Consider the following 25,344-nt stretch of genomic DNA (forward strand, 5'->3'; position numbering starts at 1 on the left):
CTCTGGGGTGTAAATCTCCTAAATTAAAGCATGTCGTGTGTCACAGAAGACAGGTGTATATGATCCTGAAAGAGAGAACAACTGATCTGAGCCTGTCTTTCTCATTTAAAGTTGACGGTTTTAATGATGTGGTTTTCGTTTCCTCAGAGACTATGAAATGTTTTGGTTGTGGTGCAGAGGGGCACCTGATCCGCTCCTGCCCGAGGGGTTGTGGAGCGCGGTGGGCTGCTGTGGGGGGGGATCCACCCGTTGCTGCTGCGGTGGCTCCGGGGGGGGGGATCCACCTGCGGATGCTGCCCCTGCCCCGGTTACCGTGTGGGGCACTCTGGTCAGGTCTAGCTTCATGAACATCACACAGATGGACGCCCCCTCTCGCTTCTTCTTTGGGCTGGAGCGGAAAATTGGACAAAGGAAGACCATTCATTCTTTACGAACGGGTAGCGGCTCCGAAGTCTCAGACTCATCTGAGATCAGGAAGTATGCTGCCGAGTTTTACAGAAACCTGTTTAAGAATGAGTGGACACATAATCCAGATGTGCACAGCAGCTTCCTCAGCGGTCTCCCTCAGGTCAGCGAGGCTGACAACAGCGAGCTGGCAGCAGAGGTGACGCTGCAGGAGCTCCACACTGCCACAATGAGCCTACAGAGCGGCAGAGCTCCAGGCATGGACGGCCTTCCTGCTGACTTTTACAAGTGTTTCTGGTGTGGCGGCGGGGAGGCTCTCAATGTGAATCTGAGGTTGCTCGACAACGCCACCTTGGGAATTGCACCCAAGGAAGAATTATCATCATCGTCATCATCATCATCATCTTACATTGATCAAAAAAACAGGTTTGTTCCACTCAACAGACAAGACACGTGGTTCCCAGTTTACAAAAATACTTTAATCAAATATATATTATCACAAAATTTAGCATTCATCCCAAATAATAAACAAGGAGCCTAATCAGGGGCTGAGGCCTACTGGTGGGGAAAGAGCAGGTGAAGAGGAAGGGGACTCAACAACACTAAATTAAAGGAAAAGGGTTCACCCAGACACACGTGGCAGTCACACACTGTGGTATCACCAAATCCAAGCAAGCACAGCACACAAGAAGGAGAGACACCACCACCCACGTCACCAGCACCACCACCAACCTGCAGCCACTGAGAAGAAAACAAAAAAAAAAGAATTTTACAACGGAAATAATTAACCCAAAATGTACAACACAATACACACCATAAAGCATGAAATAATTCACAAAATAAACTTAACAAAACAATTCACTTAATCAAAACAAGTAATACTAAACTAAGGGATTAACTCCTCACAATCATTCGGCTAATATTAAAGGGATAAACAGGTTAAAAGTGTGGTGTCGGCAGTCCACTGTGGTAGCCGGCTGTAGCCAAAAGCCAACAACAGCAGCACCACCACCAAGCAGCACAGAGCAGCAAGGAATAAGTGGCTGCCGGAGACAACGTCGTATATAGCAGCAGAGACAAACTGTAATTAGCAGCAGTGGCCCCAATCAGCTGGTAAATCGCCACCTGTAGATTTCGGCCAGCTGATGAGCGTTCCCTGTCAATAAACATAAAATTAGTATGGCTGAGCTAGATTTATCAAAGATTTTGGGGGCCAGATTTAAGGTAGCATACCTGTTTTCAAAGTCAAACCTGCACAGGGAGAGGGAGGGAGGGAGAGGAAGGGAGGGAGAGGGAGGGAGAGAGAGGGAGAGAGAAACCCACACGGCAGCGGACATCTACCTATGACCACACTAGCATTAGCTACAGGATAGCATTCAGTGTAACACAGAGAGAGAGGACACTTACTGCTCGAGAGAGCCAGCGACTAAACGGAGCACGGAGCACGCAGTCGCTGCTCTGCAATGAAAACACAGTGGCTTTAAGCATGAGGACACAGTGATAAATAAAATGAAGCAGTAGCCACAGCAAGGTCTGCGGAGCATTACCTGCACGGGCAAACACCTGACCCGGAAATGATGCATCAGTGAGAGTGCGAGAAGGAGGGCCGTACTTATGTACTGCCGCCCTAGTGGTCAGCTGACGCAATTGACTGCAGCAAGGCAACCCTATTTCTATGCAGCTACACTGGTCCATAATAGGACCAGATCTGCTAAAGGTGATCAATGAAAGCCTAAAGACCGGCAGACTGCCTCTGAGCTGCAGGAGGGCCGCAATAACCCTGCTGCCTAAAAAGGGAGACCTGCAGGAACTGAAAAACTGGAGGCCGGTCTCATTGCTGTGCACAGATTATAAGATCCTGTCCAAAGCTCTGGCCCTTAGACTGAGAGAGGTGATGGCGTCCATCATCCCTCCTGACCAGACCTACTGTGTGCCCGGCAGGCTCATCAGTGACAACGTCACTTTAATTCGAGACGTTTTGGAGCTCTCCAGTTCATTGGGCATAGAGACTGGTCTGATTTCAATAGACCAAGAAAAGGCTTTTGACCGGGTTGAACACCAGTACCTGTGGCAGACTCTGGCTGCTTTTGGGTTCAACCCTGGTTTCATAGCCATGGTCCGGGTTCTCTATAGTGATATCGCGAGTGTTCTGAAAATTAACGGCGGGCTGAGCGCACCATTTGGGGTCCAGAGAGGGGTAAGGCAGGGCTGCTCTCTCTCTGGGATGTTATATTCGGTAGCCATCGAGCCTCTGCTCCACAAACTTAGAGCTAAACTTACTGGTGTGTGTTTCCCCCAGTGTCCCGTATCTTTTAAACTGTCTGTGTACGCGGATGATCTCATGGTTTTAGTTAATTCACAACGAGATATTGACATTTTAACTGGCACTGTGAAAGACTTTGGTTTTATTTCATCTGCTAGAGTGAACTGGGGGAAAAGCGAGGCTCTGATGGTGGGAGGGGAGCTGGGGGGGCGGCTCGGGCTGCCCGGTGGCCTACAGTGGAAAAAAGGAGGATTCAGATACCTTGGAGTCTTCCTGGGGGATGAGACCAACAAAAATAAAAACTGGGACAATGTCCTGGAGCAGGTAAAAGGTCGGCTGGGGAAGTGGAGGTGGCTACTCCAAAAAAATGTCGTACAGAGGCTGAACTTTAATAGCCAATAACCTGGTCTCATCCTCCTTGTGGCACCGGCTGGCCTGTGTCGATCCTCCGGTTCCTCTCCTGTCTAAAATTCGGTTTTAGTTGATTTTATTTGGGACAAGTTGCACTGGGTCCCACAGAGTGTCCTGTTTTTACCTAAAGAGGAGGGGGGGCAAGGCCTGGTCCATCTGGCCAGCAGGGTCGCGGCTTTCCGCCTCCAGTTTATCCAAAGACTACTGACCGGACCAAAGGACATTCTGTGGAGACCCCTGTCCCGCTGCATTCTGCAGGGTTTTAACGGCCTGGGTCATGATTTTAATTTGTTTTTAATGAACATACCGAACATGAGCACATCTACCCTGCCTGCTTTTTATAAAAGTGTTTTTAGAGTGTGGAACCTGCTGAGGAAAGAGAGGAGGGGGCAGGTGGACTCCCTGTACTGGATCCTCCAAGAGCCGGTCCTGTGGGGGACCCGTCTGGACCTTCCCAGCTGGGCAGGTCAGGGTCTGGCCACGAGACTGCAGACTGCCGGCACTGACTGGACCCCGGATGGATGACCCCTCTGGACTCGCTGCCCCGCTGGGACTGACGTCAGTGAGGGTCACGCAAAAGCTCTTAGAACACTAGAAACAGAGACTCACAGGACACGACTGCTTGCTTTTAAACTCCTCTTTTAATCAAACAGTGACTGATGATCCTTTTCCTGCCATTTCCCTGGCACCGGATTTTAAAGACTGCTCTGGGATTTTAATGGAATGTACACACCTCGCACCACTGGATGGTACCACAGGGAAAACTTTTTACAAAATATTGGTGAAAGCAATTAACAGAACAAAACTAAACAAGAGACCTGACACTCCATGGAGGAGATATCTGCAGCTGGCTCCTGCAGCCAGACCTGAGTGGAGGTCCTTTTACAAACCTCCACTCTCCAAAAGACACGCAGACATTCACTGGAGAGTCCTCCATGGGGTCATAGCAGTGAACTCCTTTGTGTCCACCATAAACCCGGCAGTAGAGGATAAGTGTCCCTACTGCGACCAAAGAGAGACTGTGTTTCACTGTTTTTATGAGTGTCTTCGTCTTTTACCCTTGTTTCTGTTTTTACAAACTGTTTTTACCAAATGTGGAGAGGTTTTTACCAAGCAGTTTTTTATTCTGTGTTTTAAATACACACGCCAACACAAGAACAAATGCCAGCTTTTAAACTTTGTTTTAGGGCAGGCTAAGATGGCGGTGTATTTTAGCCGGAGGAGGAAGGTGGATTGTTGAACCTGTCAGTGTGTATCAATATGATGAAGTCCAGACTCCTCATTGATTTTAGCTATTACAAAGCAGCAGGAGATCTGGACTCGTTCCAGCAGGTTTGGTGTTTTAATCAGGTGTGAATACGAAAAAAGATTTCAACATGGATACCATGTATTTTTTTTGTCATTTCATGACAACAGAAGTTAAAGCCACGGGTCTATAATCATTGATTTCTGTAGGACAGGGTTTCTTTGGAATGGGAATAGTGGTAGATTTTTTCCAAGGGGCAGGAACCAAATGAGAATCTGCAGACCTCTGAAACACAGGGCACCACGCTGGGGTTAGCTTTGCTGCAAAGGTCTTTAGGAGAAAAGCAGAGATGCCATCAGGGCCTGCAGATTTCTTTTTGCATACATGGCTGAAAAGGCTGGAAACATGGCTGATTTTGAGGGGATCAACTACTAACCTTGAACAGGGGTCAGCAGTTGTAATTGACTGTAGTACATTATTGCATTCCAAAGAGTAGTCCTGTGTGGTTAAAATCTCCAAGAATAAAGACCGGGGCTCCCGGAGTGCGTTGCAGTTGATTGTGGACACAGTCTGCAACACGAGCTGCAGCTCGGGCCGCATTGCCACAAGGGGGGCACATACGCTGAGCAATATTGCCAAACTCCCTCGGGAGGTAAAAGGGTCTTAGAGAAATGCACAGCAGTTCAATATCAGGGCTGCACAGCAGTTCAATATCAGGGCTGCACACAGTCTCTGTCACAGAATAGTTCCTGCACCAGCGGTCACTCACAAACATGCAGATACCTCCCCCTTGATTCTTCCTCAAAGTTTCATCCCTGTCTGCACGGACAAGGGAGAAACCCTCCAGCTCGATCAGGGAGTTGGGGATGTCTTTGTGGAGCCAAGTCTCAGTAAATACCAGCAATCCCGCCTCGCGGTATACAAAACATACCCTCATGTTGGTACGGAGCTCCTCCAGCTTGCTCTTAAGAGAGCGAACGTTGCTCAGGATCATGCCGGGCAGCGGAGGTCTACTGCCTCTTTTGACACATCCTCAGAAGCTCCCAAACAATCAGGGCCAGTAATAGTCCTTATGCAAATAACGCCATGGTGCTCCTCGGTACCCTCGTACACACACAATCAATAAAAAACCACAGTAAAACGAGTAAGAACAACAAATAAATTGAAAACAGCAGCAGCACCAGCAGAGCAGGGCCATCGGAAGTCAAGACTACTTAATATTGAGGTTGGGTTGAGCTTGAAGTGCACATCGCACTGAACTTGGTTTACTGAACAAGACAAACTGACAAAGACAAAGGTTGACAAGGACTATTTATACCATGTGTAAGTGAGAACAGGTGAAAGCAATCAACAAAGGTGGGAAAGTCACACAAAGGGAGGAAGTCAGGATTTGAATAGTGAGGGAAAAGGTGAGTACAAAATAAAACAGGAAGGACTAAACATGAAACACTTAACATGACCAGATTTAACATACTTGACGACAATAGGTGAGTCCAACCAAGCAAAACACACCTGTTGAGCTTTTATTTTTTTAAATAAAATGATAATCCATGATAACACTGACAGTCAGAGATCAATAAGTGCTCACTCATATAGTTTCACCTGTTGTACAGGTCTGCTTACAAATCTTTGACCATATATGGGCGTGGACGCTGTATGTGGGCGTCGGCTTCATCTGTATGTGGGCGTCGGCTTCATCTGTGGTCTCCTCCAACAGACGGTGGAGAATCAAACAGGATAAATAATTATCACAAATCAATACCCAACTTAAAGAAACTGATCACATCAAACATCATTCCTGTCAAATACATCAATCAATCATCAATACATCAGTTTAATCAAAAATATTGATCACATGGAAACAAACATATCCACATATTCAGTCACTATGGTAACCAGCACAGTCGATGATGTCATAAATCAATACATGGATTAGCATGCAGCAGGAGGCGGGGTCAGGCCACCTCACAGGTTGTCATGGTTACTGGCTTAGGGCCTGTCATCACGAATACGGGGCATCACCCAATACGATGTCGTTTCGAAAAACATCTCCGTAAACACGGTGTCGTTTCCAGAAATATCTGCGTCCACACGGATTCACTGAATATGAACCAAAGCGCTGTAGTACGACTCCGGGCAATCCGGCGTTTTCGGATTTTCCCACTCTGGGACCCGTTAATACTGTTTTCCCCCCCGAAAACGCCGTATCCGTCTGGACGTGAGGCCGATACGATAAAGTATTTATCCGGATTTGAGAAAAACGTATTCGTGAGGACAGGCCCTTAGACTGACCTGTGACCTGAGCAGAAACAAACACAAACATTAAAAATGGCCGTCATCGCCCTTTAACCTGTCTGCAGGAAGCCCCGCCCCCTGTTGGCTGGCTTCCACTGATGCTACGCTATGCTAACTAAATCTACCCACAATTCATTGTTCCAGTGCAACAGCTCAGCTAACTAATAACTATGGATTAGAGTGAACCAGTGCCGCTAACATGCTAACAACTAGCCTAGCATGGTTTATTAGACACTAGAGGCTTCAGCTAACGGCTAACGAGCAGCTGATTGGTTCAGATTGTCGTGGAAAGATCCCTGATAACACTCGATATGTTGATTCAATAGAAATAAGATCAGAAACCTCTGGAATCTGTCAGCAGCTGTGGACGTGACTTCACATTTATAAGAAAGAGAAAAATATCAGTCGACTACAATCTGTGCAGTTTCTGTATAAATGAGTTCACAGCACTCGGTACAGAGAGCTTGTTACTCAGTGGAGCATTAGAGCCAACGTAAAGAAAACTAGAGCTCAGACCTTTAAAGCCAGAAGTTTACAAGAACATCTGTGAAAAGACATTGTGTTTGAAATATAAAGGAATAATTTTACAAGTAAACGTAATAACGTAATAAATAAAATAACTAATATTTAAAAGATACAAAAAAAAAAGAACAGTAACAGAAACACAACTGTTAGTTTGTTCTGATCTCAGCACTATGACTCCGCCCACAGCTGGTCAGCTTCCTATTGGCCAGAGCTCCTGATTGTCATAATCAAAGTATTGATCAGTTATTGGAGGTTTTATTGCTCTCACAGTGACCACAGTGTTCACTCTGCTGGTTTCAATAAAGCTAGTGTCATTCAAATTCAGTGCTTCTCAATAAAGTTTGATTCGAATGTAGGCTACAGTAATAAAGTTTATTTTAAAAAGCTCCATCTCTGTTTAGAGCAGCTAGCAGAGCTAACAGGCTAACTGTAGCTCCGACTGGAAGACATCATCATCATCATCATCATCATCATCATCGTCGTCTTTTCAACCTCTGACCTGTGACCCTGAGATTAATGTTACTATGACAGCCATCCCATCAATACGACGTTGTGATGCTAAAATCTACAATAATCTGACTCCATCATCGTCATTGTCACAGTAGTGCAATAAAAGTGTGTGTGTTATAAATGTGTGTGTGTGTCAGTGTTCGTTGGGCATGTGTCTGATGGTGTGGAAGATCCAGTCCATCTTGGTGCTCCAGCCTCCATGATGAGCGTCGTTCATCTGTTTGGTGAAATACTCCAGCGCCTCCTGCTGACTCTTCTCTGACAGACAGACAGACAGATACAGAAGGATGTGAGACATATTCTGAGACTGATCATTTCTGCTGATCAATAAGATCAAAAAAGTAATTGTTTTTATTATTTAGGGTTAATTTTCGTTTTTCTTGTTTTGTATTTAAGTCATTAAGTCATTTTTCATACATTTGTTACAAGTAATTTTTTTGCCTTTTATTGCCTTGATGATAGTGACAGCTGAAGACAGACAGGAAAAGGGGTGCAGAAAGAGAGGGGATGACACGCAACAAAGGGCCGCAGGTCGGATCCGAACCCTGGGCCGCTGCAGGAAGGACTCAACCTTAGTACCTGTGGTGCCAGCTCTACCCACTGAGCTTAAATTTTGATTAATTTCTACTCTCATTTCGTTGTTAATAAAAGAGCCAACAAATGTTTTCTCATGTTTTTCTGTACGTTATTTGTTACAGCCTGTAACAGTGTTTTACAGCCTGTAACAGCCTGTAACAGTGTTTTACAGCCTGTAACAGCCTGTAACAGTGTGTAGCAGTGTTTTACAGCCTGTAACAGTGTGTAACAGCCTGTAACAGTGTGTATTTACAGCCTGTAACAGTCTGTAACAGCCTGTAACAGTGTGTAACAGCCAAGCAGAGAGCAGATTATGAGTGCTACATGAGGTATGAGGGAGAGTTCAGTTAAAGAACCCCAAATAACCCCTGAAAATACACCAAGTACAGTTCTATGTTTGTCTGAGCGTCTTTCTGTTTCCTTTATTTACTGTATTTTGTCTTTAAAAAAGGAAAACGTTTGCATTGCGTTTCTTTACTTTAAATCTCGTCTGACTCACTGACTTTCTGTCTGGTGACAAACTGTTGATCTAATGTGAAATTCTATCATTTTAACATTTTATTTTGAAAATGTACTGCATTCTCTGTTTCTGTGTCTGACTTCCTGCCAGTGTGATCTGCTGACGCAATAGTCCAGCTGTGTATTCTACACTGAGAGAGCTGCTGTCTCTCTCTCTCCACCTGTCTGTCTTACCCAGGGCCAGGGTTTTCCTCAGGTAGGCGATGTCGTCGAAGCTCTGCAGTTCGGGCATGCCGCAGCCGAGCAGGAGGGAGAACAAGTTGATGAAGAGGCTGGCATGCTGGCGGATGGCCAGGTAGGCTTTATAACACATCTCCTGGAACCTGACACACAGACAGGTAGACAGAGAGTGAGACAGGCACAATTTCAGACACGAGGACCAGCAATAGACAGGTGAGGTGCAGGTGAGACCTCTCGAACTCTTTGGTCTTGGTCGACTCCTGGACTCCTTTGCTGATGACGATGAGGAAGTCCTGAGTCAGAACGAAGGGAACTCGCTCCCTCTTGTACCCGAACTTCTTCTTCTTGTGATCCAGGAAATGACCAAAGTCAATGTGGAAGAGCTGGAGGAAGAGGAGGAAGAGGGGGAAGAGGAGGAAGAGCAGGAAGAGGAGGAAGAGGAAAGCTGATCAGTGAGCATGAATCCAAACAATCCACTCCCCCTGATGATTCTCTACTGAGCATGCTCAGTAGCGAACCAGAGAACCTCCATAGGGCGAGCTGCTAACTTCCTGTTTAACCCTTCGTTAACTCCAATCTTTAACTTTACAAATGTTACTGTGCATCACCTGACGCACGCCATCGCTATAACTACAAGGTTGGGCCACTATGTCATGTTGGTGTGAAAGCCCGGCGCTCCTCCTGTGGAGCTGGTTCAGACAGACCTGGTTCAGACAGACCTGGTTCAGACAGACCAGGATCAGGATCTGTGGAGGACCAGCTCACCTGCCCGTTCTCCTTCACCATGATGTTGGAGTTGTGTCGGTCTCCGATTCCCAGAATGAACGTCGCTACGCAGTAACCTGCACACGACCTGGTGAACAGGTCGATGGCGCGGTCATACCTGAGACACAGACAGGGAGTCAGATAGACATGCAGCCAGACAGACAGATAGACAGTCAGACAGATAGACAGTCAGATAGACAGACAGGTACTGACCCCTCCCCTCTGTTCTTGTCTTTGATCCAGTGGTGCAGTGTGTTGGAGTTGAACTGCAGCGCCCCCTTCAGGCCTCCTTTACACTGAATCTGCATGATGGTGAAACTGTTCTTCACCACCTCGATCAGACCCACACAGTCACCGATGGACAGACAGCCGTACGGCAGCATGCTGGCGCGCGCGCGCACACACACACACACACACACACACACACACACACACAGTGAGCCAGTGTGTGATGATGTCACAGCAACATCACTGATGATGTCACAGGTTCTCACCGCAGGTCCAGGCCCTGGTTCTGCCAGATGTTCTCCATGATCTTAATGATCTGCAGAGTCAGCATGTCCTGACGCAGGTCTGCAACACAGACACACAGGTTACACACTACAATACCCACAATCCCCGGGCACGGTTAGCATTCTCCACTAAAACCAGAGGAGTGGTTAGCACTGAGCTAGCTACCGTCTCCATTCTTGAAGATGATCTCGTTGTTGGTGAAGAGCAGCTCGGACATGATGTCAGGATTCTCCCAGTTCAACCACAGGGGGCGCTTCGCCGACGACATGATCCTGCACTCCTCCAGCCTGGAGGCCACAAACAAACAAACTTTGCTTCAACTGATCATCAGGCAATTAGTCAGTCAGTTAACAGTCAGTAACAGTCAGTCAGTTACCTGAGGTTTCCCAGCTGGTGAACAGGGTTCAGAGGAGAGACGAATCCCTGCAGAGCCTCCATATAATCTGGACGAGACATGTGTTCAACCAGGAACTTCATCTGAGTCTGACAACCAATCACAGCACAGCAGCACATCACTATAATAATAATAATAATAATAATAATAATAATAATAATTTTTTAACAATGTTACAAAGTGCTGTACAAGGAAAGAAAATGCAGATAAAATGACAATAAGGAACATGAGCACAAAGAGAAGAGATGCAATCAGCCAATCACAGATATCGTTACAGTAACAGACAGAAGATTCAACAGATTATAAAAAAGAGTTTTTACTTTCTGAGTCTCGTCTTTCTTCTCTTGTTTCAGTGTGTCGGTCAGATTCACCAGCTTATCCATCGCCTCCACCTGTGCGCGCGCGCGCGCACACACACACACACACACACACACACACACACACACACACACACACACACACACACACACACACACACACACACACACACACACACACACACTATTCAGCCACTAGATGGCAGCAGTGCCACATTAATGAACACAGTCACACTGTCCGTTCAGGTGTTTCAGTTCTCACCTGTCTGTTCAGGTGTTTCAGGTACATGCCGCAGGCTCTGCAGAAAGCTTCCAGCAGCAGACCGAAGCGACGGGACACCGTCTTATTGTGCATCTCTGACCTGAGAACAGTTACAATTACAGAGATTATCTAAAATGAGTAAACTTTGTTACTTACGAGGAAGCAGATAAACCGTTTTTATCAACTGTTCCTTCAGGTCACGTTTCTCACTTGAGATGCCAGAAGAAGAAGTGTCCTATCCTCTGATTGGTCAGAGCTTTCTTGATCAGGAACCGAGCCAGAGGATTGTCCAGGTACATCTCATACTTTAACACCTGTGAACACACAGTTTAGATAGTTTCTATTTGTTTTACTGGCAGCACACGTAAAGACAAACTCAAACAGTGAGCCTAAAAAACACTGGAGATCAGTGAAATTAGATCATTATAGACCTTGTGCGGACGATGAAGAACAGGGCACAATGCTCCATGAATGTTCAGGTTATAATGACACAAATAGTACCAGGAGGTGTACCAGAGGGTGAGGATGTAACACACCTGTACGAGCTGCAGCAGGTACTGCGACAGCTTGTCGTCTGTCAGACCTTGTACCAGGCAGCGCAGAGCGAACTCTCTGACAATCGGATCAGGAAAGTTACAGTCCAACAACTCCAGAGCCGACTCTGGCTCCATCAGAGGCCACTCCTTCAGCAAACAGTACATCTGAGGAGGAGGAGGAGGAAGAGGAAGAGGAAGAGGAAGAAGAGGATGAAGAGGATGAAGAGGAAGATGAGGAAGAGGAAGAGGAAGAGGAAGACAAGGAGGGGGCGAGGAAGAAGATGAGGAGGAGCAGCAGGAGGAGACAGACCGGTCACTGATGAGATGAATAGAAATACATAATGAAAACTGACTGTAAGAATGAATTTTGTACCTGAGACACTTCGTCTCTGGAGTTCCATTTGACGGACAGAAGCAGTTTAGGAAGAGACTCTGGGATGTTCACACAGTAATGTCTGCAGAGACAGACAGGTACAGTTGAAAAGACAGGTAGAGACACAGACTCAAAGGTAGAATCACTTCAAGCCCATCTCTGCCCATGTTAAGTCCTGCTCCTCACATACATACATCCATATATTAAGTCCCGCCCCTCACATGTGTCTCTATGTTAAGCCTCGCCCCTCACCTGTGTCTCCAGAGGAAGTCCTTCTCCTGCTCAGAGAGCTCGTACAGAGGATCTCTGGAGCAGAGAGAACGAAGCTGCTCTGCATCACCTGCTGAAACACTGCTGTCACACGCCAGACGACTGCTCTGAGACAGAGAGACAGGTAGAGGGAGAGAGACAGGTGGGACAGACAAGGGAAAGGGAGAGGGGGACACAGGTAAGGAAGATGGAGAGAGTGACTGTCTGCAGAGGTCAGTATCTATCAAAAGTAGTCTAAGGAGTAGCTCTATATATAACCAGTCAGTGGCAGTAGTTGTAAATATTACCAGTCAGTAGCAGTAGCTGTATATATTACCAGTCCGTGGCAGTAGTTGTAGCCCAGCTCTCGGCTGATGGTCCAGTTGGCGTGTTCTTCTATCTGCTGCTCATCAGGAAATACGACGGTCTGATTAAACCAGGAGAACTCGAGCTCCACACAGGGAGTCTCCTACAGAGAGCAAGACAATCAATCATTTAATCAAACAAATCACTCCAATAGGTAGAGAGACAGAGAAGTAGACGAGGTCTTGTGAACCTTATTGGGATTTGAACCAGCAACTCCGATGGGATTGAGGAGGTCCTCAAGGCCGTGAGGGACTGGCCAAAGACTGAGAGCCACTTTACCCGAAACCAGAATGTCCGTGTAGTCAAACAGGTTAACGTTTCCCCAGGCCAGAGGACAGTGTTCCTGAAAACAGACAGGTGAGAGACAGACAGTTTGATTTATTCTTTCTCTAATTCCTTCACTATGTGTTTCCTTCCTTCCCTACCTCCTTGGCTCCTTTCCTTCCTTTCACAGAGCAGATAGACAGGCAGAGTCTGGCTGAGCGAGGGAGGTCAGCCAGGTAGATGTCATAGGTCAGCCACTCGTTCCACCTGGACACAGACAGGTAAGACAGAGGGACCGGTGCAACAATACAAAGAAGTAGACAGGTAGAGAAAGCCCAAATTTCCACCAGGCGCATCTTCAAATTCCACCGAGAGCGTTTCAGAATGTCTTCAGCATCTTGCCATACGTTGTTGACAATAAAAGGATGTAAAACATGTTGTTTTGAGGTGTTGTTTGTTTCTCTACCTCAAGTCTCCTCTTACTGACTCACTTCCTGTCTTGTGAATGAAACTTGTTCTGGAGTCTGCACGCGGTCTTTCAATTTGAAAACAGTATATTGAGTGTGTACATTCAGTGTGTATATTGTGTTACCTGGGGTTGGAGCAGGGGACTCTCTGTGTGTTGACGTTGTCACAAAGCGGCTCTCCACCATGATAAATACCTGTCCTCACATAGATCTACACACACACACATAGGTTGACAAACACATTTAAAGGGTTTTTGGAGGACTCTCAGCTAAACCCAAACATCCAGTCAACGTATTCCAAAAATTTGGAAGGGTAGAACCTTTTCATTTTCAAGAAAAGGAGGTCAGTTAGTTTTCCCTGTGTTTCCTGTCATTACCTGTGTGTCTCTGTGTGGTGGATGTGACATCACTCTCTCCTCTTCTGATTGCGCACACCTGAAGCCCATCCACTAATCCACCCTGCAGAATATCAACTGTGGTTGATCACCCACTCATCTCATTGAATCACCTCCAGTGGTAGTTTACGCGTTAGACCCCTAGAATTGTGTATTCTAGTTTCTCTGTCTTGTTAACTTTTTCTAACTTCAGTGGATTGAAGGTCATTGTCAGCCACACTCAAGCTTCACTTAATCACCTCTGCCTCCTACCACCACCATTACCCTTACATTGGACAATAAATTACTCATGTCATTCTTAAGTGGAAAGCGGTCGCAGTCATGGGTCTCCAAAGATTACTGTCCTAACTTAGAAAGCCTTTTAGGCCCTAATTAAGTCCATTTGGTGTCATAGTGTTGAGTATGTACAGAACATTTTTCTCTGGGTCATTATCTCTAGAAAATCATCTCCTCAAGTTGGCATTAAGACTGTCTCAATCCCACTGAATCTTAATGAAGATGGTCAACTGTGGTTCGCTTCAGGATATTTTTAACTCACTGCTGCTGTGGATTAACTCTGCCAGAGTGCATTTGATATTGACATTATTGTGATGATTTTTGGCCATTTTTGGGACTTGAATGTGGACAGCTGTGAGGCTGTGACTGATGATGTTTCACATGAACAGACATGAAGACAGGTTCAGGAAACCCAGAGACACAAACCTTGTCGATGTCTCTGATGTTGACGTTGACATAGGTGGCGCAGAGCAGTCGGACCCTCAGCAGAGTGTTGAAGGCCCACAGAGAGCGAGGAGGAGAACCATCACCTCCTCCTGGACAGGGAGACGGCTGAGGAGTCCGACGACTGAAATAGAAACACAAACATCCTCTACCTGGCTACAGTTCACCTGTACAAGCTCCTGATTGGCTGTGATATGAATAGCAGAGATGCTGATTGGCTGCTGTACCTGTATGAAGGTGTGACAAAGCCAGAGGCAGGTAGCTGAGAGTAGAGACTGTCTTTGGAGACCAGCATGAGGTGAGGAAGACGACCCACTATGATACAGGACCGGATATACTGCAGAGAGACAGGTGGAGGAGGGACAGGCAGACTCAGTGAGACAGGTAGATTCAGTGAGACAGGTTGTACTGAAAAGCTTGTTAATGAAGGATGGTGCCTTCAGAGGAAGTTGTTACCTTGTACTGACTGAGAGGATACTTCTCCAAAAGGTACTCATCACAGCCACACACCTGAGACAGGTAGACAGACACCTGAGTCAGACAGACAGGTAGACAGACAGCTGAGTCAGACAGACAGACAGACAGGTGTACCTTCAGGATGTACTGTCCCTGGTACTCCTGGACACAAAGGCGGAGCTGTTGAGGTGAAAGGTGCATCGATCGACTTTTCTTCCTGATGGACTCTGCTATCAGCTGCTCAGGTAAACTGTCATGACTCACCTGTACACAAACACACAAACATGGATGCCAAGAGTCAGCTGTTCATATACCAAAACAAACATGGACACCAAGAGTCAGCTGCTTGTCTATATGAAGAGATGTTTTTGCTGAAAAGGTCAAAAAAGGAGGAAAAAGCTACAAGTTTGGTGGGATCCTGGATGGAAAGATGTGTTGGACCGTAAACTCCACAGAGGGAACTGGACGTGAACGTCAGGTAAAGCTTCTAGATTATGTAGGACCTAGAATATCTGACATATTTTGGAAGGTGCTTCCCAGACCAAGGAATAAATGTTAAATGTTAAAGGAGAGGTTTTGCTGACTTGATCAGAGACTTCGATTCTTTACAAGAGGGACCTACTGAAACTCCAGCAAGTCCACAGAACCATCAGGACTGGACAGAGTCCGAGTCACACATCCTTTCATCACAGCTCACCTTCAGGGTGTATTTCTGTTTGGAGTTTGACGGAGACACGATCACCCAGATGGTCACAATCAACCTCCCTGCAGAAAGATAGGTACAGGGAGAGAGACCGGTACAGAGAGACGGGTAATAAGAGACAGGCAGAGAATTTGTTTTTCCCACTGATTCCCAGGATTCATTTTCCTTCAGACTGGACACATGGACTGTGAGACCGATTGAAGAATACCTTTGTCCAGTTTGCTGTAGATGTGTTGTGGGAGTTGGGGGCTGGATTCCACGTTGGGGGGATAAACGTAGAGTGCTTGACTGTGGGCCCCCCCTCCCTCCCTCTCCTCCATGGCCTCTCTGCACACGCTCAGTATGGAGCGCCGGAAGTCCTGAACCTCCGGGTCCTTCAACATCTCAAATTCACAGACCGGCATCCCGATAGCAAACCCTGCACACAGGGATGGATTCAGTATGTGGTCCTGGGTTGACTCTGCTTTGGTCCCAGTTTGACCTACTTTGGGGTTTTCAGCAGACGAATTCAATTCAATTTAATTCAATTTTATTTGTATAGCGCCAATTCATAACAGAAGTTATCTCAGGACACTTTTCAAATAGAGCAGGTCTAGACCGAACTCTTTAAAACATTAATTAATTACAGAGACCCAACAGTACCACCATGAGCAAGACCTTGGAGACAAGGGCAAGGAAAAACTGCCTGTTAAAAGGCAGAAACCTAGGACAGATCCTCCGGCTCTAGGTGGGTGGTCGTCTGTCTCGACCAGTTGGGGTGAGAGAGAGAGAGAGAGAGACAGAGAGAGAGAGAGAGAGAGAGACAGAGAGAGAGGCAGAGAGAGAGGCAGAGAGAGAGAGAGCGAGAGACAGACAGATAGGTGCACAGCAACAACAGTATTGGCAATGGCAATCTAGCAGGACCATGGCAGGAGGCTCCACCAGGATCGACAACAAATGCTGTGTGACAAGATGTTTGATTATTAAATAATATAAATCAGGTGAGGTATGTCGTGTTACCGATCTCGCGGTTCAGGATCTTCTCCTCCCGGTTGCCCAGTGGCTCGATGACCTTCAGGATCGGGTGAAACAGTCGCAGGTCACACAACCGCCTCGTCTCGTCGTAAAACTCCTCCCTCTCAGCCTCCTGGGTCACACCGACAAAGATGTAACAGGATTCCTCCTAGCCAATCAGAGAGCATGATTAGCAATGTTACTACGGTAACATTAAGGGTTAAAGGTCAAAGAGTGACCTACCTGCAGCAGGTGGTACAACGGGTATTTCCTGGCCTCAGTGAAGAGCTGCTGCTTGATGCTGATGAGAGGAGTTTCTCTGAGACACTCAAGACTGACCATCATCCCTGGAACACATGGAACCACAATGAGAGAACAATAAGAGAACAATGGAAGAACAATATGAGAACAATGGGAGAACAATGGAAGAACAACAAGAGAACAATGAGAGAACAATACGAGAACAATGAAAGAACAATACGAGAATAATGAGAGACAAATACGAGAATAATGAGAGAACAATATGAGAACAATGGGAGAATAATGAAAGAACGATGAGAGAACAATGGAAGAACAATGGAAGAACAACGAGAGAACAATGAGAACAAAAAAACAATGAGAGAGCATTGAAACAACAATGGAAGAACAATGAGAGAACAACGAGAGAATAATAAGAGAACAATAAGATAATAGGACAGAGTAGAATAAAGTAGAATCAATTAGAACAGAGTAGAATAAAGTAGAATAAAGTGGAACAGAGTCGAACAGAGTAGAATAAAGTAGAACATAGTAGAATAATGTAGAATAAAGTAGAACACAGTAGAATAATGTAGAATAAATTAGAACATAGTAGAATAAAGTAGAACACAATAGAATGAAGTAGAATAAAGTAGAACAGAGTATAATAGAGTAGAATAAAGTAGAATAAAGTAAAACAGAGTCGAATAAAGTAGAACAAAGTAGAACATAGTAGAATAATGTAGAATAAAGTAGAACACAGTAGAATAATGTAGAATAAATTAGAACATAGTAGAATAAAGTAGAATAAAGTAGAACAAAGTATAATAGAGTAGAATAAATTACAATGAAGTAAAGCGGAGTAGAATAAAGTAGAATAAAGTAAAACAGAGTAGAATAAAGTAGAATAAAGTAAAACAGAGTAGAATAAAGTAAAACAGAGTAGAATAAAGTCAAATTAAGTATAATAAAATAGAAGAAAGTAGAAGAGTGTAGAATAAAGTAAAACAGAGTATAAAAGAGTATAATAAAGTATAATACAGTAAAACAGAGTAGAACAAAGTAGAACAGAGTAGAATAAAGTAGAATAAAGTAGAACAGAGTGGTACCGTTGGGCAGGCAACAGTCCACCAGGATGCGGGGGGGCATTAGGTGGAGCCCCCATAGCTCCCCTGACGACGGTCTGGGTGTCATGGCAACCACTTGTCACAAGCTGCCTCACCTTAGCACTGGTCTACCTACAGACAGACAGACAGACAGACAGACTCAAAGGACGTGAACTGAGCTGCTGATTTTGCTCTGATGGACTCATCATGGATGAGTAGTAGAAACCTAGCTGGTTCTATAGGTTCTATACATTCAGGTTCTATACGCCATATCATTATCATATCATTAGATTTTTCATTCCTTGTACCCCTTTTGATAGATACTGACCTCTGCAGACCGGGAACACCCCACAAGAGCTGCAGGTTTGGAGATGTTCTGACCCAGTCTACCATCCCAATGTGGTCTTGGCAAAGTGGCTCAGATCCTCACACAAGACAGCAGAACCACAGCCTGTAATCTCAGTTACAATCATTAATAAAGAAAAGATCAGAGGTTCAAAACATTGTCATTAATGTTAGAAATATTTTTTCAGCTTCTGACCAGTGTAGGTCATCTATGGTATAATGTGTAAAATAAATAAAAAGGAACAGTTCAGTGCTGCACTGTCAGTGTCTGATTTATTAATGATTAATTAATGATTGATTAACTGTAGAAGCACACTAATGATCATTGAGCTCAAACTGATACTGAAGCTGTATTTTATTTTTCTCTCCTTTTTCGTGCTTCCAGACGTATTGATGCTACATTTTCAACCACAATATCTGGATTTTTGATTTATTAATAGTGAATGAAAGTTCACTTTGTGCTTTATTTTTACTGTTGGTAAAAAGAAAATGATAATTATTTTAGGAAAGACCCCGTACCACCTTTAGTACTCACAAGTTTGCTGTTGAAATCTTGAGGGCCCCATTATTAACCAAGTAAACTGGAAAATGGTCCTTTGGCCCTCTTTGATCACATTCAGATCCGATAGATAGATTTATATAGACACATACACTCCTGAACAAAATCTTAAGACCGGGAGAAAAATTACAAGTATTCGCATTTCGCTTTGGTGGAACATAACCAGGTTGTAAGTAGAGCTTCAAATTGCCAAAAGAAGAAACAGGAGCAAGAGACAAAACAATAGAGGAGGCAATTTATTGAAAATTGCATTTAAACTCAAAAAGGCTATTCATCAGCTGATCAAAAGTTTAGGACCATAGCCTTATAAAGTCCAAATCTGTGCAAAAATCTGGCTTTCATGTCATTTTCTATCAGGCATTCACACTGTCATGACCACCTGATGGCAAAGGCAAAAAGGTTTTCTGTCTTTGAACGTGGCAGGATTGTTGAGCTGCACAAGCAAGGCCTCTCGAACGTGCCATCGCTGCCGAGGTTGGACGCAGTTAGATAGTCATTTTAAATTTTTAAAAGATTCTGAGGTTTATGGGACAAAAAGGTCAAGTGGTAGACCCAAAAAAAACCTGCGCTGAGCCGGAGGATCCAACGGCTGTCCATGAAGACACAGGCCGATCCTTGACCCAAATTAAGGCCCTTACTGATGCTGACTGTAGCGCAATAACCATCAGACAGCGTCTGCGACAGAAGGGCTTAAAGAACAAAGAACGTCTTCAAAGGCCACGTCTCCTCCCACACCACAAACTTGCCCGTGTGCACTTTGCAAGGGAGCACCAAACATGGGACATTGAAAGGTGGAAGAAAGTTTTATTCTCTGATGAGAAAATTTTTTACCTTGACAGTCCTGATGGCTTCCAACGTTACTGACATGACAAGGAGACCTCACTGGAGATGTTTTCTAGGCGGCACAGTGGAGGAGGCTCCATCATGATCTGGGGTGCTTTTTTCTTCAATGGAACAATGGAGCTTCAGGTTGTGCAGGGACGTCAAACTGCGGCTGGCTATGTGGAGATGTTGCACCGGGCATCCCTCTAGACTGAGGGCCCTCGTCTGTGTGTTGATGACTGGGTCTTTCAACAGGACAACGCTGCAGTTCACAACGCCCGCCTGACGAAGGACTTCTTCCAGGAGAATAACGTTGCTCTTTTGGACCATCCTGCGTGTTCCCCTGATCTAAATCCCGTTGAGAACGTTTGGGGATGGATGGCAAGGGAAGTTTACAAAAAACGGACGTCAGTTCCAGACCGTGGATGCCCTTCGTGAAGCCATCTTCACCACATGGAGCAACGTTCCCACCATCCTCCTGGAAACACTCACATCAAGCATGTCTAAACAAATTTTTGAAGTGATCAACAACAATGGTGGGGCTACTCACTACTGAGTCCTTTTTTTGAAACTTTTAGTTCTGTTTTGGGTTTTTTTTGGGCTATGGTCTTAAACTTTCAATCAGCTGATGAACAGCCTGTTTGAGTTTAAATGCAATTTTCAATAAATTGCATTTAAACTCAAACAGGCTGCTCCTGTTTCTTCTTTTGGCATTTTGAAGCTCTACTTACAATCTTGTTATGTTCCACCAACACAATGGTCTTTTTCGGTCTTAGTTTTGGTCAGGGTTATATGTATGGCATTTTATATAGTATTTTTATATTTAATTTTTAAATATTTATTATGAAGCTCTACTATAAACACATCTATGTTATGTATAGACACATATATATATAGAGATTTATATAGACACATATGTATAGATTTATATAGACACATATATATAGATTTATATAGACACTATGTATAGATTTATATATTGACTCGATTATGTAGATTTATATATAGACACATATGTATAGATTTATATAGCATATGTATAGATTTATATATAGACACATATGTATAAATTAATATATACACACATATATGTATAGATGTATATATAGACACATATGTATAGATTTATATATAGACACATATGTGTATAGATTTATAAATAGACATATATGTATAGATTTATATAGAAACATGTGTAGGGACTTGGCTTTGGAACCGAAGGGTCGCCAGTTCAAGTCCTACAGACCACAGTATGGAGTGTGGACTGGTAGCCACCTCCTGTGTACTGCAGAAGTGCCCTTAAGCAAGGCACCTAACCCCCCCCAAAAAACTCTCTCCATGTTTGCATGACCACATGTGTTTCAGTCTGTGTGTGTGTGAAAATAAAGTTAATCTTAATTATTGACAGCAATTGGTTGAATTTGAGTTCAATGATGTGCTGGCAGCTTCCTGCAGACACTGATTATGTGTCAAACATTTTATTGTGTTATATTAAATATTATTATTTCTGTCCTGTACTGAATGTTAAAGGTTTAATGTTTGACACATGAAATCTATATGACTTCCTTTACTGACATTATATTAAGTTATAATAAATTCAAACATAATCAAAATGTTTATTTGTTGATATTTATCTGCTTTATTTATCTAGTTCTTCTGCTGGATGATTTATTTGTTGTTTATATTTCGTCCCGTTTGTCTCTTCACGTCCTCCTGTCCTTACATTGTCTTTGTATCTTTGTGATTTTTCAATGAAGCTATCAAACAAAGAGCAGAAAGTAGGACACTCTGTGTGTGTGTGTGTGTGTGTGTGTGTTTGATACAGTGTGTGTGTGTGTGTGTGTGTGTGTGTGTGTGTGTTTGTTACAGTCTGTGTGTGTGTGTGTGACAGTGTGTGTGTGTGTGTGTGTGTGTGTGTTACAATGTGTGTGTGTGACAGTGTGTGTGTGTGTGTGTTTGTTACAGTCTTTGTTGTGTGTGTGGTGTGTGTGTGTGTGTGTGTGTGTGTGTGTGTGTGTGTTACAATGTGTGTGTGTGTGTGTTTGTTACAGTCTGTGTGCGTGTGTGACAGTGTGTGTGTGTGTGTGTGTGTGTTACAATGTGTGTGTGTGACAGTGTGTGTGTGTTTGTTACAGTCTGTGTGTGTGGAGGAAGCTGACTTCCTTCAGTTCTCTTCCTGTTGACCAGCTGATATAAAGTTTCAGTCCGTCACATTTTCAGTTTTCTTACATCAGAATGTACAAAGAATATATAATAAATATATTATATTGTATATATATATATAAATTATTGAATAAAGTATAACATAATAAAGTAAAACACAATGACAGAAACAATTGGAAATAATAATCTTTTATAATATTTTGAAAAAAGTTGTGACATTCTTGTAGACAAAAGTATGTTTCTTAATGAATTAATAATTAATGAAATAAAATTCATCAATCTGAAACTCTTTCTGTGCTTATGTTATTGATTACATTAACAAAAACACCTGACTGAACCAGGACCAGATGACACAGCATCGGTAGCTAGTTCTAACTGAAAGATGAACAGGAAGTGAAGCAGCCGTCTCTCAGGTTGATTGATTGATTGACAGGTTTGTTGTGATGTTTACTGATGATGTCACGTTTGTTTACATGTTTGTACACAGCAGGTAAAAAGGAAGATACATATTTCTATATATTATCAATATATTAACTCTCTTTTAGTTTGAATCTGAATCAGATCAATAATTAGATCAATAATTGATTGATCCATATTGATCAGTATATTGATTTTATCTGCAGCTCCTCTCCTCCTGAAGAACATACATACAGTATATCTATATATAATCAATATATTGTCTATAACTCTAGTTTCCAAAACTTTATTCATAAAGTGAAACAGATCAATAAATGGTCAATAAATGATCAATCTATCATATATTGATTGATCTGCAGGTTGAACACTGTCCCTCTCCTCCTCATGACCTCAGCCTCATATGGTTACCATGACAACGGCAATGGGAGCATCAGGACAGACAGACAGACAGACAGACAGACAGACAGACTCTTTGTTCTGTCACTCACCTGAGCTCGTGCCTGTCGCTCCAGCGGCGCGTGCCTCCGGTCATGCTGTCTGTCTGACTGTCTCTCTGTCTGTCTTGTCTTTGTCTCCGTTTATGTCTCAGCCGGTGGATCCATCAGTCGCCGCCCCGCTGCATCTGTTTCACACAAAGACCCGACACAAACCGCGACCGTCCACACCGGAGACCCGTCTGTCTGTCTGTCTGTCTGTCTGTCTGCCAGTCAGTCTGTCTGATTGACTGACTGTCTGTGTTCCTGTAGCCAGTATCAGCGGCAGCGAGAAGCTGCTTCTCGCCGGGAGCCGCAGAACAATGTGCTGATGGAGGCAGAGGAGGGAGGGGGAGGGAGGAAGAGGGAGGAGGAGGAGAGGGAGGAGGGGGAGGAGGAAGAGGGAAGGGAGGGAGGGGGAGGAAGAAAAGGAGGGGGAAGGAGGGAGGGGGGGAAGGAGGGAGGGAGGGAGGGAGGGAGGAAGGTTTCGGCTCATCCTCTTCCTCTCTTAAAGGGCCAGTAGCCTCTGGAGACAGGAGCTCTCCATCCCAGCTACAGAGAATACACACACACACACACACACACACACACACACACACACACACGGACGGCTGGTATATATGGGCTAACAGGGCTAAGCCCTCCCTCTCTTTTACAGTAAAGATGAGAAACTATTATTAAAAACATTAGAACATATTGTTTTGAATTTTGGTAGAACCTAGAGCAGCAACAGCACAAAACTGTCAGGATTCTGAGGGGAGAGCAGAAGCAGATCGGACAAGAGGTAGAGTTTACACGGTTTATTAGACAACGAGTGAATAGTGAAAAAAGGGGGAGCTGGCAGGCGAGAGTGGGAGTCCAGAGGTGGGGGTGATCCAGAGAGTGGCTGGCTGGGTGGGCTGAGTGGACTGGGTTCCAGGGCTGAGTCCCAGGAATGATTCCTGAGGCAGAGAGACACGGTTAGTTGCAGACAATAACAGACGGCAAGAAGCAGACAGGCAACAAACGGTAGCAACGATAAATAACTGGCTGGAAAGCAGTAGCATACTCAAAACTTCACAACAACCCGGCTTTGACTGGATGTGTGGCTGCTCCTTAAAGGGACACTTCACCCATTTGCATCAAGCTTTGTATCATTAGAACCCCAGTCATATTTCTGAATGGTCGTGCATCATTTCCTCTCTTTCCCTGAGAGGGAGAAATAAGGATGTCAGTGTGTCACTTCCTGCTTCCAATGATGTAAAAATCGTCATTCTGCGTCATTGGAAGCAGGAAGTCTCATATCTCTGTAGAGGGGGTGAGACTACAAACACTACTTCCTCATGTTGTTTCACTCACGCTACAGACCTATTACAGATCAGTGGGAGGGACTAAAAAATATAACCGCCATCTTGTTTGGAAGCTAAGCGGGGGCGCTGTGGAGCCAGACGTTACGACTATGGTAATCAATGTAATATGGAAGAAATTTCGAAAGTACGATGGTGGAATCAGATGTTTGTGGCTACCTTTATGAGCCGCAATATAGCGAGCAGCGTCTGAGGCTGCTGCAGCCGAGGCCTGTCGCGGACGAGGAGCCCGGACCGGCTGGAGCTGGCGGACTGCTGGTGTCTGTGCTCTCGCTGTGCGCCTACGGACACACGGACGTCTGACTGTAAAGTGTTTCTATTTTCTGTCTTATAACAACGTGGCATGTATGTACACTATTTGTTCAAGTATTATCACAAAGTTATTCCCGGTTAATACGTAACGTCAGCCAACTGAACTAACGTTAGCTTCTTTACTGCACAAACAGCTTGCAGTTGCATTGCTAACTACTGTGGCACGCTAAACACAAAGACCATGTATCTCTAACTGTGTGCTCAATGTCTTGTAGACAATATCGCTAACAGCCTTTCTGGAATGGGTCCTGCAAGGCGAGAGATTGGGTCGAGGCGTTGTTTTACCCGCTGATGTGGTGCAGGCTCTCCGACAGTATCCAGCTCCAGATGGCCAGTACTGCGGCACCGAGACGTTGAGGACGCTCAGGACGAACTAGAACTGTCATTGTTTACATATTTATTGTTGTTGTTGTTGATATATTTCTGTGAATAAATGGTTTACATTCATGTTGTTGTAGTCCTTGATAGTGTTAGTGGGAGCGGCTTGCGGAGCTGTGCATTGTGGGAGTTGTTGTCTTTAATACAAATGCGCCCTAAAGTCACTTTCTGTCTTTTCTCGATAAAATAGGCACCAAATTCAAAATGTATGTTACATTCCGACTACATATATATAACCCACTTTCAATAAATATTACAGTGCTCCTTTAAGTACTGCTGAAGATTGATGAGGAGCAGGTGTGTTGATGACCTCAGCCAGGTGTGTGAGCAGCCAGAGATAGACACGCCCCCCGAGCACTGCCAAAGAGTGACAAACACCACAAGACAACACAAGACAACACAAGCAACACAAAACACCCAAACAGTCATCACGGCCCGCGATTCGTGACAAAAACCCAGAATATATGATTTATCTTGGGTTTG

The 25,344-nt window shown here is 44.6% G+C and overlaps 1 protein-coding gene and 2 long non-coding RNA genes across 6 annotated transcripts; 1 reads left to right on the top strand and 2 right to left on the bottom strand.

Moving 5' to 3' along the window:
- Positions 1-274: 274 nt before the first annotated feature.
- Positions 275-1,981, bottom strand: LOC127361319 (uncharacterized). The gene is made up of 3 exons (XR_007884192.1): positions 1,953-1,981; positions 503-1,863; positions 275-388 (listed from the first exon to the last, which is right to left on the bottom strand). It is a non-coding gene; the product is annotated as an uncharacterized LOC127361319 (long non-coding RNA).
- Positions 1,982-5,817: 3,836 nt separating this feature from the next.
- Positions 5,818-23,179, bottom strand: LOC127361314 (phosphatidylinositol 4,5-bisphosphate 3-kinase catalytic subunit alpha isoform-like). 4 transcript variants are annotated; one of them, XM_051395842.1, is made up of 29 exons: positions 22,841-23,179; positions 18,375-18,471; positions 18,050-18,178; positions 16,947-17,050; positions 16,710-16,872; positions 15,919-16,128; positions 15,705-15,772; positions 15,143-15,271; positions 15,008-15,061; positions 14,779-14,888; positions 14,534-14,675; positions 13,562-13,647; positions 13,131-13,236; positions 12,896-13,048; positions 12,677-12,808; positions 12,343-12,467; positions 12,091-12,172; positions 11,718-11,882; positions 11,392-11,495; positions 11,182-11,281; positions 10,923-10,994; positions 10,585-10,691; positions 10,374-10,495; positions 10,190-10,268; positions 9,909-10,079; positions 9,696-9,813; positions 9,162-9,313; positions 8,925-9,073; positions 5,818-7,913 (listed from the first exon to the last, which is right to left on the bottom strand). In XM_051395842.1, the coding sequence occupies exons 3-29, from the start codon at positions 18,132-18,134 to the stop codon at positions 7,789-7,791; spliced, it is 3,213 nt and encodes a 1,070-aa protein (XP_051251802.1). In that variant the 5' UTR covers positions 18,135-18,178; positions 18,375-18,471; positions 22,841-23,179; the 3' UTR covers positions 5,818-7,788. The 4 variants fall into 4 exon arrangements, with proteins under 4 accessions (XP_051251802.1, XP_051251799.1, XP_051251800.1 ...); XM_051395839.1 differs by having other exon boundaries at positions 18,375-18,497; XM_051395840.1 differs by having other exon boundaries at positions 18,375-20,120.
- Positions 23,180-23,310: 131 nt separating this feature from the next.
- Positions 23,311-24,930, top strand: LOC127361320 (uncharacterized). The gene is made up of 2 exons (XR_007884193.1): positions 23,311-24,476; positions 24,699-24,930. It is a non-coding gene; the product is annotated as an uncharacterized LOC127361320 (long non-coding RNA).
- The last annotated feature ends 414 nt before the right edge of the window (positions 24,931-25,344 follow it).

Source organism: Dicentrarchus labrax, unplaced genomic scaffold, assembly GCF_905237075.1.
Source record: "Dicentrarchus labrax unplaced genomic scaffold, dlabrax2021, whole genome shotgun sequence".
NCBI lineage: Eukaryota > Metazoa > Chordata > Actinopteri > Moronidae > Dicentrarchus > Dicentrarchus labrax.